Here is a 16,945-nt window from a genome sequence, read left to right on the forward strand (position 1 = left end):
CTATTCTACTGTATACTTATGAAGGGAATTTTTAAAAATTAATCCCCTCTTTTACTAAGATGTGCTAGCTGATTTAGCGCACGATAAATATTAGCTTGCGCTAAACGCTAATGTGTCCATAGAATATAATGGACACATTAGCGTTCAGTGCACGCTAAATCGGCTAGGGCACCTTAGTAAAAGGACTCCAAAGTAAAATTCTGAAATCTCTCATGACACACCTTGAATCTCTTGTGGATTAATTGTAATGATAATCTCTGCGCTAATTAATCCACTCTCTATAGGACCAATAGGGACCCCTGAAGAAGACAATTATGTCGAAACACGGACCATGTTGGGTCCACATGTTTCCAGTGGTTCAGGTCCTAGATGTTTTATGTGGATTATTTATTTGTCTTAATAAAGCCTTCATTTTGGACATCAACTCTCCACAAGCCTTTTGTTTCTTGGTCGTGTCTTCTTTGTGGAGGGATCAGGGTCAATTTTCTTGTTCTGTGAAGACTTACTCCAGGGCATAATTTTATATTCACTTATGAATGTCGTAAAGAAAAGATCACTGCAGCACACTCCATAGCCCCTGATACAGTAACAATCCATTATTAAAACAATTCTTGCATGGACCAGGAAAGAGACCTTGCTGTAATAATGTCTGAGTACCTCAAGGTGGCAAAGCAATGTTCCCTGGCAGTGCCCAAGGCCAGAAGGATGTGTGGCTGGATTGAGAGTGGCATAGCCAGCAGCATAGCAGAAAGAATTCTCCTGTGCATGTCTTAGATATGACCTTACTTGGAGTATTGTGTTCAATTTTGGAAGCTCTGATTGCTAAGGACATAAAGAGGAGCATTTTTGTTATGATGTTGAAGTCCAATTTGGGATGTTTTGTGAAAAATGTCCAAAAATCGAGTGGCAAACATGGTGATTTTCGAACCAGATAAAGCCTATCTTTTTGTTTCAAAAATGCCATTTTTTAGATGTGTTTCTGCTCAGTTGGGCTGACATTCAGACCACAGGGAGCAGGCCAGCTAACTCCTGTGGTTGGCTCTGACTGTGGATATTCAATGCCGGGCCGCTTACAGTGACCAGCATTGAATATCGGGGAGGGGGGGGGGGTAGGCTGGATAGGCTGGAGTAAGCTTCAACAGCAACTCCAATAGTTGGAACCTAAGAACAGTACTAGGTGAACTTCTAAGGTTTGTGACCCAGAAGAAACCAAGAAAAAAAAAAAAAGACAATTCAGTCATGAAATTGTAATGCATGTAGTTACAGGGTAGACTGGATGACCATTTATCTGCTGTCATTTACTATGTTACTATGTTATTGTTGTTCTAACAATTTTTCGTCTGACGGCAAACTGTTGGAATATCATTAAGGGCCTGATTCTAAAAACAGCACTGAGAGTTAAGCAGCGGTAGGCACTATACTGCCACCTAACTTAATTGCTTTAATTAGTTTTTAATCTGCGTGGTAATTGACTGCACCATTAAAAAATAATTAAAACAGCATTGTTCTCATAGACCTTATTCACTGAACAGAAAAATATAAGTGAGATGATCCACATTTGTGTGACAAAGTTTTCAATTGCAAAATTCTGTTCCAAGTTTTGCTGCTTCATTTGGTTTACCAAGGAATCATAATTTACGGCCTTCTTCAGCTTTTACTTTTAACTACATCAGGTGTACCTGAGTAAAGTAGTAAAAACTGGTGAAATTATTACTTCACTAAAAATAAAAGTAACAAATGTTTTCTGTACTTCTTAAACAAATAAAATTGGAATGCTGCTACTATTTGGGTTTTTGCCAGGTACTTGTGACTTGGATTGGCCCAGCGGCGTAGTAAGGGGGGTGCGAACCGCCCTATGCACGGTCTTCCTAAGGGCACAGTGGCACCCCTCCTCTTCTCTGCCCCCCCCCCCCTTGCTCACCCGCTCGCTCCCCTCTCCGTGCTGCGCATGCCCCTTTCCTTCCCCCCTACCTTTTTGACACTCTCTCTGATGTCATTTCCAGGACTCACACCTAGGAAGTGATGTAAAAGGGGGGTACGGGGAAAAGGAAGGAGGCACGCACATGGTGGGGGAGGGTTGCCACCGCCCTGGGCGCCCCTCACCCTTACTATGCCACTGGATTGGCCTCTGCGAAGATGATATACTGGGCTAGATGGACCATTGGTCTGACCCAGTAAAGCTATTCTTATGTTCTTATGACAAAACCTTTACTGTACAACACTGTAAACGTCCCAAGTTTTTCTTTAAGAAGTATTGCCTCTAGGTTTGAAGCCCTTTGTAATCAATTTTTCTTGGTGAAAACATGTACAGCAGCATTGTACTGGCTCTCTAAACCACAGGCTTATTTATGGATCAAGCAGAGCACCCTTTGCTGTGGTTCATGTGAGGTCTTGGCTGGGTGGCCAAGTAGGCAGCCTGCAGCCAATGTTAGAAAAGCAATAAAGGAGGTATTAGCATAGCCTTGTCACATGTTGTCATGCAATTTATACCAGAAAGGAAAGGACAACGGTTGCAAAAGGAAAAAAAAAAAAAAAAAAGACTTGCCAGTGGTGCCTGGATCCCTCCATATGTTAACCCTGAGGTTAAACTAGCACATACAGTTAACTACTATTCACAGACAGCTGCAGGGAAAGAAAAGCCAGGGCCTCACATCACTGAATCCTTCTGGCTAAGGAGTGCCTCAGCTATCAACATCTGCCACTCATTTACCCTTCAAGTAGAAAAAGCTAATCTCTTTCTCTCTCTGAACCTGATATCAGTAAGGGCACTTGGTAAATTGCTTCAGCACAATCAATGATGTATTAACTCTTCTCTTAACATTTGTCTCTGCTTCCCAGTCCCATTTAATTGCAAGTCTGCCCTTCAGCATTATGAGAACTTATAATAAAACCTGAGGGCACTTATCTGTAGTGTTCCACTTTCACATTCCACCTTGATTTGATATACCGCAAATGAAAGAATATCTAAGAAATTTCACTTTTAAGGGGAACATGGTTTTTGGGTTTGTTTGTTTTTTGGTTTTTTTTTTTAAACATCTTTAACTTGAAAATTACTTTTCACAGTCAGCCCAATATTTAAACACCACAACCAGTTTGTTGTGTTTTTTTTTTTAAACATCAGCTACAGTATTTAAATTGTCTATGTATATTTGGCACCACCATCTGTAGAAGCAGTTGTGCAGATTATATGTAAATTCACTTAGCTGTACATATAGTGGCAATATTCAGCCACTATTTATATACAGGAGCTAAATGTTTTAAGTTAGAATAGCTACGGTATTTTTGCTGCCTTAACTTAAAACTGTTTAGCTGTATGACTAGCAGCTGGATATTGCAATGTGGAACACTTTCACGCCATCCTGGCACATCTAGTTATTAGTATACATAAGCCTGATAAATTGACCCAGCTGCTAACTAATTCTTCCATTATTTCTATAGAGGCAATTCTATAAATTGGCACTAACATTTTGGTGCCACAAAGAGCTATACTTAGCGTCATTTCTAGAACAGTTTGAAGGCATGCCTAAGCAATTGTAGAATAGTAATGCAAAGCCACTATAGTGTCAAACAAAAACCAACTGCAGATGTGTACCAGATGCAGGCAGAATTTATTGTGACAAATATAAATTTATAAAAACCTTTTTCCCAAACAAGGGACCCAACACGGTCCGTGTTTCGGACAAACCTTCGTCAGGGGTCCTATTGAGTACAAATACAATACAAAAGTTTATTAATTAAATTATAAAAACAATATAAAATATCATATATATGGACAGAAGGATGTTGTTGTGTCATGCTAGAGAAACAAGTGTGCACAAAGCATGCAATCTCAAAACTGCATGCATGAAGATAAGTGAAAAACAAACATTTGTGATAGAAAACACAGATATCTTCACAAAAACATCACAAATGTTTGTTTTTCACTTATCTTCATGCATGCAGTTTTGAGATTGCATGCTTTGCGCACACTTGTTTCTCTAGCATGACACAACAACATCCTTCTGTCCATATATATGATATTTTATATTGTTTTTATAATTTAATTAATAAACTTTTGTATTGTATTTGTACTCAATAGGACCCCTGACGAAGGTTTGTCCGAAACACGGACCGTGTCGGGTCCCTTGTTTGGGAAAAAGGTTTTTATAAATTTATATTTGTCACAATAAATTCTGCCTGCATCTTGTACACATCTGCAGTTGGTTTTTGTTTGTTCCTGGTTGGTTTTTTCTGCAGATAAGGTTGGACCCCTCCTTCCTTTTTTGTTGCTCTAAGCCACTATAGTGTGCCAAAATTTAGTTGTGGCCTTTTAGTTCATCTATTTTTTTTTCACATCTAGCTGTTAGACACACCAAATTATATAAAGTCCACCTAAAGTTAGACGCCTACATCAGCACACCTAACTTAATTGATTAATAGGCTTAATCGGCATCAATAATGGCTCATGATTGCTGTTAATTGGACTTAATTGAAAATTAGGTGCCTTACTTGAAAAACATGATTCTATCAAAAGTAGGCACGTCCAAAGAGGTTGTGTTTTCAAGCCAGGCACCTGTTTTTGACTTAAGTGTCATTGTGCATCTAACTCAGGCGCCTAACTAGGCCAAGAAAACCCTGGCATAAATACAGTGTGCCTTAAAGTTAGGATGCCTAGTGATGCCTCAGGCCGCTTAGGCTAAGTGCAAATCTACACAGTGCATCTTTTATAGAATCGTGCTTAGCACTGCAAAAGTTGATGCTGATTTTGTAGGTAGCATATATAGAATCAGGGCCTTAACCCCTAATATTAACTCCCATTAACAACCAATTATTAAAATAAGATGCACGTGCAACTGACTTTATTGTGTACCCAACTTTGCATGCCAATTTCCATATTCTACATATGGCACCCTTTTTTGGCCACCACCAACTGACAGGCGTGTGTCTACTGTGACGATGTGGCTATTTTGGGAGTGGGCTATTTACTCCACCTCCTAAGGCAGTGTCTCTCAAACTGTGTGCCCTGAAGAGATTCCGAGTGTGCCATGAGAGATTCCAGAATTTTAATTTATTAAGTATATACTTGAATAGATAACACTTATGTCGTGTATGCAAGAGGCTGTCAATGTTATGAGTGTCTGTGTGTGTAAGGATACAACCGCCCAGACAAGCATCATTCTTTGACGTGATTGACCCTTGAAAACTAACAGTATTTTATTTGTATTTTTTATGCAATAATTATCCTAACTTGAGCAACAAAGCAATCAAGGCTTTGTTACCATTTGAATCTTCTTATCCTTGTGAGCATGAATTTTCAGCTCTGACATAAATTAAATAAAAAAAAGAAAAAAAAGAAAATGACTGCAGATAGTGGCTGATGAAATGAGTGTGTGCTTCTCGTCTATCGAGGTACGTTTTGAGTTAATTTGCACTCAAAAACAAGCACATCTATCACATTGATTAGCAATTCTATCTACTTTAGTTTCACCGTTGTTACAATTACCTATACATAGCTTAAAGAATTTTAAATAAATAACCACTGTTGACTGAATATGAGGGAGCATGTGCATAGGTGCCAGTCTCACATCCATGCCCCTCTCCTATGCATGTATCTCATAAAAAGTAATGCTATTTCTGTATACCTAATTTATATGCCTCTATACCTCTAAGAAATTGTATAAGAGTCCATTAGAGAACCTAAAATGTTATTTTACGTGTTCAAGTCCCTGATAAAATCACCCCCAAACTGTTACTTCAGATTCCCCTTCCCCCCATACAGTTCTATCCAAACAGGTTGCAGTTGCTTAATGTTGATGCTGTGTTGTTACAGAATACAAGAAGTAAAACTTGTTGTTTGCTTATTCTCTGTGCTTTTTATTTGTTGCTCTTGTTTTTAGGATATGATGTTTCAGCTCCTTCGAGGACTGGATTTTCTTCACTCACACCGAGTGGTGCATAGAGATCTGAAGCCACAGAATATCCTGGTTACTAGCAGTGGGCAGATAAAACTAGCTGACTTTGGACTTGCACGAATCTATAGTTTTCAAATGGCCCTTACATCTGTGGTAAGTTCTTTCTTTACTCCTATTTTATATACTTTTTGGTCATCACAGTTGCAATCTTCAGAAAGGGTAGGGTTACCATATTTTTCTTGGTGAAATCCCGGACACATGACCCTGCCCTTTTCCACCCCCGGCCCCACCTCATTCTGCCTTTGCACTAACCCATTCTGCCCCAAGCCCCGCCCCATCCAGCCATTGGCCCCACCTTGTTCTGCCCCAAGCCCCGCCTCCATAAAGCCTCAGCTCATTATTCCTGACCTCTGGGCCATATTGGGGGACCTTCGAGTATGTGCAGCGCATGTGACATCATCTGCACATGCTCAGAGGCCCTACACACACAGCCAGATCTTTCCAAACCCAAACAACTGTTGGGTTTTAGAAAGTCCATCCTAGCACCCAGACAGTCCTCTAAAAATAGGACATGTCCAGGTTTTCCTGGACATTTGGTAACCCTAAGAAAGGGACCATATACCAGTAAAGCTTCTGCTAGAACCCCCACAATCATAGGCCCTAAGTTTGGCCACTAGATGCCACCATTCCAGAATGACTAAAATTTCCTACCTCAGGACTATGAGCACTGCCTTCCAGCATCTTCAGCATTATCTAAGATGAATATCAAACCTAGATCCATGTAGCAGTCTATGCCACTAACACCGAACAGCCAGGCTGGGTCTGTGATAATTTCTTGATTCATTTTCTTTAATTACATTACTTAGATGGTTACTGTACACCACTCTGATTTGTTTGAAGGGCCATATATCAAGTTTTATTAAACTAAACTAACAGATTATTTCAAGTGTGCTCACCAAAAATCATTTTCACTTAATTTTATTAAAAGAAATGTCATCATGACCTACTTTTTAATGATTTAAACTTTATTCCAACCTATTAAACTGATTGTGGCTCATTTGACTTCAAACAAACTGACTAATGTAAGGAAAATGGTCCTATATGGTTATAGAACCAAGTTCTATCTTTAGACTTAATTCCAAAGCACACAATGTGGAGCAAAAATGCTTTTGTTGTTCACTGTCCTTTCCCCTTTCTTTACGTATTATTTTCATTCTTAAATGCTCCAGCTGTATAAAGGCTGACATTCAGAAAGACACTGTGTTGTAGTTTTGCAAAACCACATTTTTAGAGATATTGCTAGTATTTTCTTTCCTGGACTTAGCTCTCCCCTCATCCAGAAGGGATAGCCAGAATCAGGTGCCTAAGGATAGGTAGTTATGAACAAGAGGATTGAGATTTTTGAAGAAGGTAAAATAGCCTTCAATATAACCAAATGTAAGGATGTGGTCAACTAGAGGTAAGCATAGAGGATGTCCACAGACAGATAGACAGACTAAAGAGCGACAAATCACCAGGCCCGGACGGCATCCACCCAAGGGTACTTAAAGAACTGAGAAACGAAATAGCAGAGACACTTCGCCAAATATGTAACCTCTCCCTAAAAACTGGGGAGATCCCAGAGGACTGGAAAATAGCAAATGTCACGCCCATCTTTAAGAAGGGATCAAGGGGTGACCCGGGAAACTACAGGCCTGTGAGCTTGACCTCGGTTCCTGGAAAGATGATGGAAGCAATGGTAAAGGACACAATCTGCGAACACATAGAAAACAATGGACAAATGAAGGCGAGCCAGCATGGCTTCTGCAAGGGAAGGTCGTGCCTCACGAACTTGCTATACTTCTTTGAGGGAATAAACAGTCAGATGGATAAGGGTGAATTCACAGACATCATTTACCTTGACTTCCAAAAAGCCTTCGACAAGGTACCTCACGAACGGCTACTTAAAAAACTGTGGAACCACGGGGTGCAAGGGGATATCTACCAATGGATCAAACACTGGCTAGCGGGCAGGAAACAGAGGGTTGGAGTCAAGGGCCAATACTCAGATTGGCAATGGATCACGAGCGGAGTTCCGCAGGGGTCGATGCTGGGACCTCTACTATTCAATATATTTATTAACGATCTGGAGACGGGGACAAAATGTGAGGTTATCAAATTTGCTGATGACACCAAACTCTGCAGCAGGGTTAGAAACACGGAAGACTGCGAAGACCTACAAAGGGACCTAACGAGACTGGAAGACTGGGCAAAAAAGTGGCAAATGAGTTTTAACGTAGAGAAATGCAAGGTCATGCATGTAGGGAAAAAGAACCCGATGTTCAACTACAAAATGGGGGGAACACTGCTAGGGGTGAGTAACCTGGAAAGGGACCTGGGGGTGATGGTCGACTCATCACTGAAACCATCGGTGCAATGTGCGACAGCCTCAAAGAAAGCAAACAGAATGCTGGGCATCATCAAAAAGGGTATCACAACCCGGACGAAGGAAGTCATCATGCCGCTGTATCGCGCAATGGTGCGCCCGCACCTGGAGTACTGTGTTCAATACTGGTCGCCGTACCTCAAGAAGGACATGGCGGTACTCGAGGGAGTGCAGAGGAGGGCGACTAAGCTGATAAAAGGTATGGAAAATTTTCCATACACTGACAGGTTAAAAATGCTGGGGCTGTTCTCCCTGGAGAAGAGGAGACTTAGAGGGGACATAATAGAAACCTTCAAAATCCTTAAGGGCATAGAGAGAGTAAATAAGGACAGATTCTTCAAACTGAGAGGAGCCACAAGCACTAGGGGTCACTCGGAGAAATTGAAAGGGGACAGGTTTAGAACAAATGCTAGAAAATTCTTTTTTACACAGAGGGTGGTAGACACATGGAACGCGCTTCCGGAGGAAGTGATAGGCCAGAACTCTGTACAGGGATTCAAGAAGGGTTTGGATAGGTTCCTGGAGGATAAAGGGATAGAGGGGTACAGATAGAACTTGAGGTAGGTTATAGAAGTGGTCAGAAACCACTTCACAGGTCGCAGACCTGATGGGCCGCCGCGGGAGCGGACCGCTGGGCGAGATGGACCTCGGTCTGACCCAGTGGAGGCAACTTCTTATGTTCTTATGTTCTTAAATACAACCACAGAAGAATCAAATGACTAGAAACAGAGAGATTAAAAACATAAAAGGATCACTAATCTTCATGTACCTCCTAGTGGTGTAGCAAGGGTAAGAGGCGCCTGGAGTGATGGGGCCCCCTATGCCCTCCTCTCTGCTCCCCCTGCTCCTTCTGTACCCCCCCCCCACTCCTTCCCCATCCCATGCCACACTCGTGCCCTCCCTCTCCCCCATACCTCTTTAAATCTTTGCCAACATGAGCAATTTCTCCGGCCTGCTGCTCATGCCAGTGTTGGCTTTCCCTCTGATGTCACTTCCTGGCCCCGCAACCCAGAAGTGATTTCAGAGGGGAGCCAGGCCGATGCAAGCAGCAGGCCGGAGAAGTTGCTCGCACTAGTGAAGATTTAAACAGGAACCAGGGAGGGAGGGCACAAGCGTGGCATGGGGGAGCAGAGAGGTGCCGGTGCCCCCACCAAGACAGCACCCAGGGCAGTCTGCCCCAACCTTACTACACTACTGGTACCTCCAAATGCAAAGAACTCGAGATCTGAAATAGACTTTCCATCTGATATTCAGTTGACGATGGTCAGCTTTCTTTTTTATGCTGTCGCTGGCTAGATTAGCTTGAGTATTCAGTGCCATGCCATGTCCAGGTACATGCACTGGATATTGAGGCTAAATGTCATGGAAATGGCTGCTGGAGACTATGCGGGTCCCAGCCAAAATTCTTCCAGGGTTTACATAACTATTGTTGGCCCTGAAAGGTCCTTCCTGGCTTCACAAAATGCTCCCCCTAGCCCCGCCCCTTATCCCACAATACCTAAAGCTCCTCCCCTCCCCCTGGAACAAGGCTCCCCAAACACCTTCCCCTTGAGATGTAGGAGGCCCCTGGGGATCTGTGGGGATCGTTGCGGCAGGAGCAAACCCCCTCGCTCCTGTCCCTTGCGGCAGACCTTTACAAATGATTCCTTTGACCTCTCGCGGCAGTCACTGACAGCCATTAGCAAGGGGAAAATTTTGCTCATGGATGGAAGGGTAGAAAACAGAAAGAGGAAAGTGTTCCACATGGATGGAGGGGAGAAAAGTAGAGATGATAAACTAGATAGGTTTGAAAGGAGGCAGTAATAGGAAGATAACTAAACATAAAAATCAGTGCCAAAAACGTAAAACAGAAAGTGAAGAAGACAAAGAAAAATAGCAAATGGACAGGAGGCTCTAGAACAGTGTATTGCAAACTATGTGCCTCCTGAGATTCCAACTATGTAGCGGCTCATAGAGAAGGAAGAGAAGCACCGGCCAGCTGACTTGCCTCTCGCCGCATATCTCCCTGGACTCCTGCCTTCCATGTCTTCTCCGCACCCCCAGAACAGCAGCGGCAGCTCATTGTGCTTTTAACTTGGCCACAGAGCTGCCACTAGGATTAATTTTGACGCGGTTTTCATCAACAGCTACGGGGCCTTTGCTAGGTCTGCCCAGCACAATGATGCGACTTCCTCGGAATGGGCCGGCCTAGCAAAGGCTCTGAGGCAGCTCTGTGGCCAAGTTAAAAGCACACTGAGCTGCTGCCGCTAGACAGGATAAGTACTGCTTTGCAGGGGAGGAGGGAAAGGGAAGGGAGAAGGGGTACTGCTGACCAGGGGGAAGGGGGGGGACGATGAAAGGAAAAGGGGTACTGCTGGACATGGGGAGAGGAAGAGATGCTGGACAGGGGGCAGGGAAAGGGAAGGGTGAAGAGGTGCTGCTGGACCTGGCAGAAGGGGAGGGAAAGGAAAGATGCTACACACTGGAGGAGATGATGAGATGGTGGATGGGGAGAGATCATATTAGCTGTGAGTGGGGTTGGGGAGAGGGAAGGAAGGAAAATTGTTACAGGAGGAGTGAGAGTGATGAGAGATGGAGAAATGGTGCATGGGAAGAGAACATGGGTTGGGGAGTGGGAAGGAAGGATGTCACTCGAGGGAAGAGGCAAGGAAAGAGAGAGAGAAAGTGTAGAGGAGGGAGAAAGGGTTGGACTCATGGAGAGGGCAAGATGGATGGGGAGGAAAGAAAGGAGGGAAGTAGAAATGTCACATGGGGGGAAGGGGGAGAGGGCAGAGAGTGAAAAGTTGGACTCATGGAGGGAGAGAGAGATGTTGGTTAGGGGAGGGAAGGAGGACCAGAGGAGAAGCATGCAGGAGGAAGAGCGGAAAAAAATGTTAGACTGGTGGAAAGAAGGGAGAAATGTTGGACTGGGAGGAGGGCCATAAAGGAGGAAGGGAAAGAGAGATGTTACACTGGGGGGGGAGAGATGACTAAAGGAAGGGAGAGATATCAGACCAGGGAATGGAAGGGAAGGGGGGGAGTCTGGTAGTGCTATAGAAATAATAATATTAGTAGTAGTAGAGAGAGATGCCAGATTATGGGAAGGAGAGGAGAGAGATGCCAGACTGGGAAGGAGGGAAAGGAAGGAGAGAGATGTCGGACCACTGGATGAGGAAGGGAGGAGGGAAGGAGAGAGATGTCAAACCATGGAAATAGGGAGGGGAGGAGAGAGAGATAGGAAGGGAAGGGAAGACATGGAAAAGTAGATTTTGAGAAGAAAGCAGACAAATTGAAAAACTGAACGTTAACTTAATGCCAAAGATGGATGCAAGGCTGAAAGTGAAGGCAGTCAATGGATAAGAAGGCACTGAAAACATAGTTAAAAGCACAGAAAAATAAAGTCACTAGACAACAAAGGTAGGGAAAATGATTTTATTTTCAATTGAAATGTATCAGTTTTAAGAATTTATATCTGCTGTGTATATTGTGTGTACAGTATATAAAAATGAATGAAAAAAATTGCATTACAATTAGTAAAGGGGGGCGAGATCCGGGGAAGAGCTTGGGTGGGTCTAGGGTGGAGCTTGGGAGGTCTGTGATTGGGAGTGCTCAGTTGATATTTGGTAGACTTCCTTGCTGGCACGCCCTACTGACATTTCAGGGCCTGTCTGGAGGGACTCTGCGCATGCGTAGATGTCAACGTGATGATGTCACACATAAGCGTGATGTCATCATGGCGACATTGGGTGCCTCGAGCCATGGCCACTACCTTTAGTGTGCCCCGGCTCAAGAAAGTTTGAGAGAGACTGCTCTAGAAACAGTTAAGAGCACAGGACAAGGAAAGCAGAACCAGAAACTGGGAACATGATAGAAAAATAAAATCAACAGACAAAATGGGTAAGTAAAATATTTTGTTTTCGGTTTAGTGATTGAAATATTTTTCTTACCTTTTTTGTCAGTTTTGAGAATTTATATCTTCAATCTTTATATTTTGCAATGTACTTATTTTGAATTTCTTTCTATTTCTCTAGTGTTGCCCTGCATGCAGGCTGGCATTTTACGATTTCAGTTTAATTGTTGTCTACATTAATACTGTTTTTGTGGTCATGCATCCTGTATTTGACAAGAGGCGGTCTGTGGTTCTGCATGTATGATTGAAGCCAGGTGTTCTGATGGGATGGATGGATTGGTGGTGGTATTTTTCCAGGAATAATACAGCTTATATTGTTCACTGAAAGCTGTATTTTTCAGTTTACATAGTTGTGAGCTGTTTTGCATTCACTTGCATACTTTCATCTCATTATTGTGTCTTGCAGTACCTGACATCAACATGTGCTGCATTCATATATGTGTTATTGCTCATTAACATGCATTAATGAGCCAATACACGTGTTAGAGCTGTAAGGTATATTATTACCTAGCCTCCTAAATTACGTGAATTCAATCTCTTTCATACTGCATGTATTTTTGTGATATTTAAATTGATTTTGGATTTATCAGCAGTTTAGTTGGTTGCTGTGTTTTTGTGTTTATGTGATCATAAGTTATGAAAGTTTGAACTATCCATTTCTAATAAGGATAGATGCATATTTCAATGTAATACTGAAAACAGTTATTAAAAATAATAATCTAGAACAGAGGTGGGTAACCTGTGGCCCCTTGGGCAAATGTGGCCCACCATTGAATTTTAGGGGGCCCTTGAGACCATGGGAAGTATATAAAGAAAACACTGGGCTTGATATTCAGCTGACTAGGAGCCTCATTTTAATTCCACATCATAACTTCTCTGAAGTACATTGCTCTCTCCCTTCCTATTGTTTTTTCCCATAAGTGTCTTATTTACTATCAACAATTTGTATTTCTCTTCCCATCCTTTCCTTTTGTTTTAATATGTTTGTAAGATTAGTCTTTAATATGTTTTGCAAGGTTGAGTTTTTCCCGTTTGTTTTGTTGCCCCATAAAAATTTGTCATTTCTTTAAATATTGATTACTTTTGTTTGTTGAAAATGGTAACCTTTCTAAATGTGGGCTAGATGGTAATGTTAATGTAATTGAAGTTGATCGATATAACTTTATCTTGTTTAAAATTTCCATTCTTATACTTTGTATATTTGTGTAAAAATTTGTAATTTTATTGGTGTGTACATCGCTTAGAATTTTGAATAAGCAATCAATCAAATTTATAATAAACTTGAAACTTGCAATCAGCGTTTTTTTGATTGCTGCCGGCATTAAACCTGGAAATTCAATGCTGGGCCATGTCTGGACACCGGAATTAAATTTCCAGGTTTCTAGAGCTGGCTAAATGTCCCCCAAATAGCCAGATATTATAGTTCAGTGCTAACAGGTTGTTTTCAGCAGTACTAAATGACACTGAAACTTAGTGGTTAGCTCTGAACATGCAATTTAACTGCCCAGGAGCTATTTCTTGCCAGTTAAATTGCTTTGAATATCGATCCATCATTAATCAGAGTTTTGGCAATTTTCAATACTGTATTTCATAAATATTTTCAGACTAGCTATTCTAGCAGCTTGTTTCCAACCTTTTTAGTTAAATATTTACTTATTCATTCATTTATTTATTTATCACAGAAGCTCTATGGAGCTCTGTGCATTTCCAGTTCCAACATCACTTAATATTGAGACCTCCTAGGGATAGTATTTCAACGAGTCAACAACGCATTTAATGTGACCAAAAAGACGCAATCTTCCTGGTTATCCCTTCCATCTTCTGTTGACTTAGCTAATTTCTTCAGCTCTAAGGTATCATCGTTGAGATCTTCCTGTCTATCCTGCTCTTTGAATATAGATTCACACTTTAATTTAAAAGAGGATGGGGTTCATGCAGATTTGTACTGGTCTACATTTGAAAAGCCAGAATGGCATGATTTTATAAAACTATTTCAAAGATATGCGCAATCTTATTGTTGGCTAGATCCCTGTCCTCTGGATTTGATGGCTGTTGCACCTGTACATTTTAAACTGAAACTATTTGAGTGGATAATTGATTCTTTAGATGTGGAAAAATTTCCTTTAGAAGATGGCAATTATCACTCCAATAATTAAAAACTTAAAAGAATCTATTTCATTGCCATCTAATTATAGACCGATCGCATCGATTCCCTTCTTTGTAAAAATCATGGAAGGCTTGGTTCACATTCAACTGACAGAATATCTTGAGCAACACTCACTACTTCACAATTCATAATTGGGACTTAGATCCCTTTATAGTACTGAAACAGTAATAGCTACATTGCTGGATTATTTAAATCGTCTATTAAGTAAGGGTGGTAGTGCATTGGTGCTCCAATTCGATCTTAGTAGCACCGTTGATCTGGTAGACCATACTAATCTACTAATTTGCTTGATGTCTTAGGTTTACAAGGCAATGTTTACTCATGGTTCAAGGGATTTCTGGAAACCAGACTCTATCAAGTTAGGTTTAGGACTCAACTTTCTTCTAGCTGGAAAAACCCATGCGGTGTTCCCTAGGGATCTCTACTCTCGCCCACATTATTTAATGCTTACCTTTCATCATTAGGCTTGTGTTTGAGTAATCTGGATATAAAATTGTTCAGCTATGCTGACGACATCACAATTGTCATACCCTGTAACTCGGTTTTGTCCCAGATTACCACCAAAATTGAGACTGTAATGGAAAGGATGAATTCTTGGATGCAGCAATTTAAACTCAAATTCAATTCTGATATAACAAAGTTTTTTGTAGTGTCACCTAGTAAACTTTCCCACGAACTCTCCATTAATATAAATTCAACATCGTACGTAATTCACCCAACGATTAAAATATTAGGAATCGTTTTGAATCAACATCTCACTATGAAAACTCAGATACATGCAGTGGTACGTAAAAGTTATTTTACTTTATGGAGATTACGAACAATTAGACCAGTGTTCTTCAACCTTTTTACACCTGTGGACCGGCGGAAATAAAATAATTATTTCGTGGACCGGCAAACTACTAAGACTGAAATTTTTTTTAAAAACCATCGCCGCCCCATCCCCGCGAGCTCGGTCCCACAAACCATCTGATCCCATCTGCACAAGCCTCAAATAGTTATGATTTTATATTGAACATATTTTATTAAAGTATAAAAAGAAAAAATATTCTATACAATTGTCATTTTATAAATACAAATAATACAGGGCAAAGATCAACAAAACCCCTGTCTCCCCTCCCCTTCACATATATCCCCTCTACTATCAAGAAAACTGAATAAGCTAAATTATTACAGAATGCTACACAAATATCATGTAACAGAATACCACATGCATACAAAAAAACACCCTTAATGCTCAAGATTCAATATCAGATCAACTTCAAAATACCACAGTCACACATGACAGGAATGGTGTTAGGGGAGTGGAACTAGGGCAACTGCCCCCTGGTCAGAGAGAGCCCTAAGCCAGCTGGAAGCTAAAGAAGCAGTGCCTGGGCTTTGCACTCCCCAGTTATGTCTAGCAAGAAACATACTTCAAATCTGATATATTTGAATCACAAGATAGAAATAAAATTATTTTTTTTCTACCTTTTGTCGTCTCTGGTTTCTGCTTTCATTGCCTTTTCACTCTCTTCCATCCAGCATCTGCCTTAAGAACATGAGAACATAAGAATGCCACTGCTGGGTCAGACCAGTGGTCCATCATGCCCAGCAGTCTGCTCACGCGGCGGCCCTCTGGTCTAAGACCAGCACCCTAACTGAGACTAGCCCTACCAGCGCACGTTCTTGTTCAGCAGGAACTTGTCTAACTTTGTCTTGAATCCTTGGAGGGTGTTTTCCCCTATAACAGCCTCTGGAAGATCGTTCCAGCTTTCTACCACTCTCTGGGTGAAGAAGAACTTCCTTACGTTTGTACGGAATCTACCCCCTTTCAACTTTAGAAAGTGCCCTCTTGTTCTCCCTACCTTGGAGAGGGTGAATAGTGTTTTTCTCTACTAAGTCTATTCCCTTCAGTATCTTGAATGTTTCGATCATGTCCCCTCTTAATCTCCTCTGTTAGAGGGAGAAGAGGCCCAGTTTCTCTAATCTTTCGCTGTACGACAGCTCCTCCAACCCCTTAACCATCTTAGTCGCTCTTCTCTGGACCCTTTCGAGTAGTACCGTGTCCTTCTTCATGTATGGTGACCAGTGCTGGACACAGTACTCCAGATGAGGGCATACCATGGCCCGGTACAGCGGCATGATAACCTTCTCTGTCTCTTCAGTCCAGTATCTGCCCCTTCCATCTCTCCTCCTGACCCCCCCCCCCCAATTTGGTCTGGCATCCATCATCTTCCTTCTGTTCCCCTCATGGTCTGGCATCTCTGTCCTTCCCTCCCCCTGTGGTTTTTAGCATCTCTCTCTTCTCATTTCCTCCACTCAGATCTGATATCGTTCTCTGCTCTCTCTTCCCTTTTCTTCTCTGGTCTTCATTCTCTATTTTCTGCCTCCATCTAAATTAAATTCTTTCTTACTATTTAGTCCTGTTTCCCTCTTTTCACTGTGTCTACCCACAGCTTGTCACCCCTTTCCCTCACCCCTCCATTATCTTACTATTTTCTTCCCCCTTTATTTATCTCCTCCTTCCATCCAGTATGTGTTCTTTCCCCACTTCCATTCAGCATCTGCTCTCCCCTCTCAACTGACATCCA

The 16,945-nt window shown here is 41.8% G+C and overlaps 1 protein-coding gene across 1 annotated transcript in view; it reads left to right on the forward strand.

Annotated features, from left to right (window-relative positions):
* Positions 1–16,945, forward strand: part of CDK6 (cyclin dependent kinase 6) — a 356,418-nt gene that overhangs the window by 183,807 nt on the left and 155,666 nt on the right. Inside the window, exon 4 of the mRNA XM_033931133.1 lies at positions 5,877–6,044. Coding sequence (XP_033787024.1) covers positions 5,877–6,044 — 168 coding nt within the window. The remainder of the gene's footprint in view (positions 1–5,876; positions 6,045–16,945) is intronic.

This window comes from Geotrypetes seraphini, chromosome 2 (assembly GCF_902459505.1).
Source record: "Geotrypetes seraphini chromosome 2, aGeoSer1.1, whole genome shotgun sequence".
Taxonomy (NCBI): Eukaryota; Metazoa; Chordata; class Amphibia; order Gymnophiona; family Dermophiidae; genus Geotrypetes; species Geotrypetes seraphini.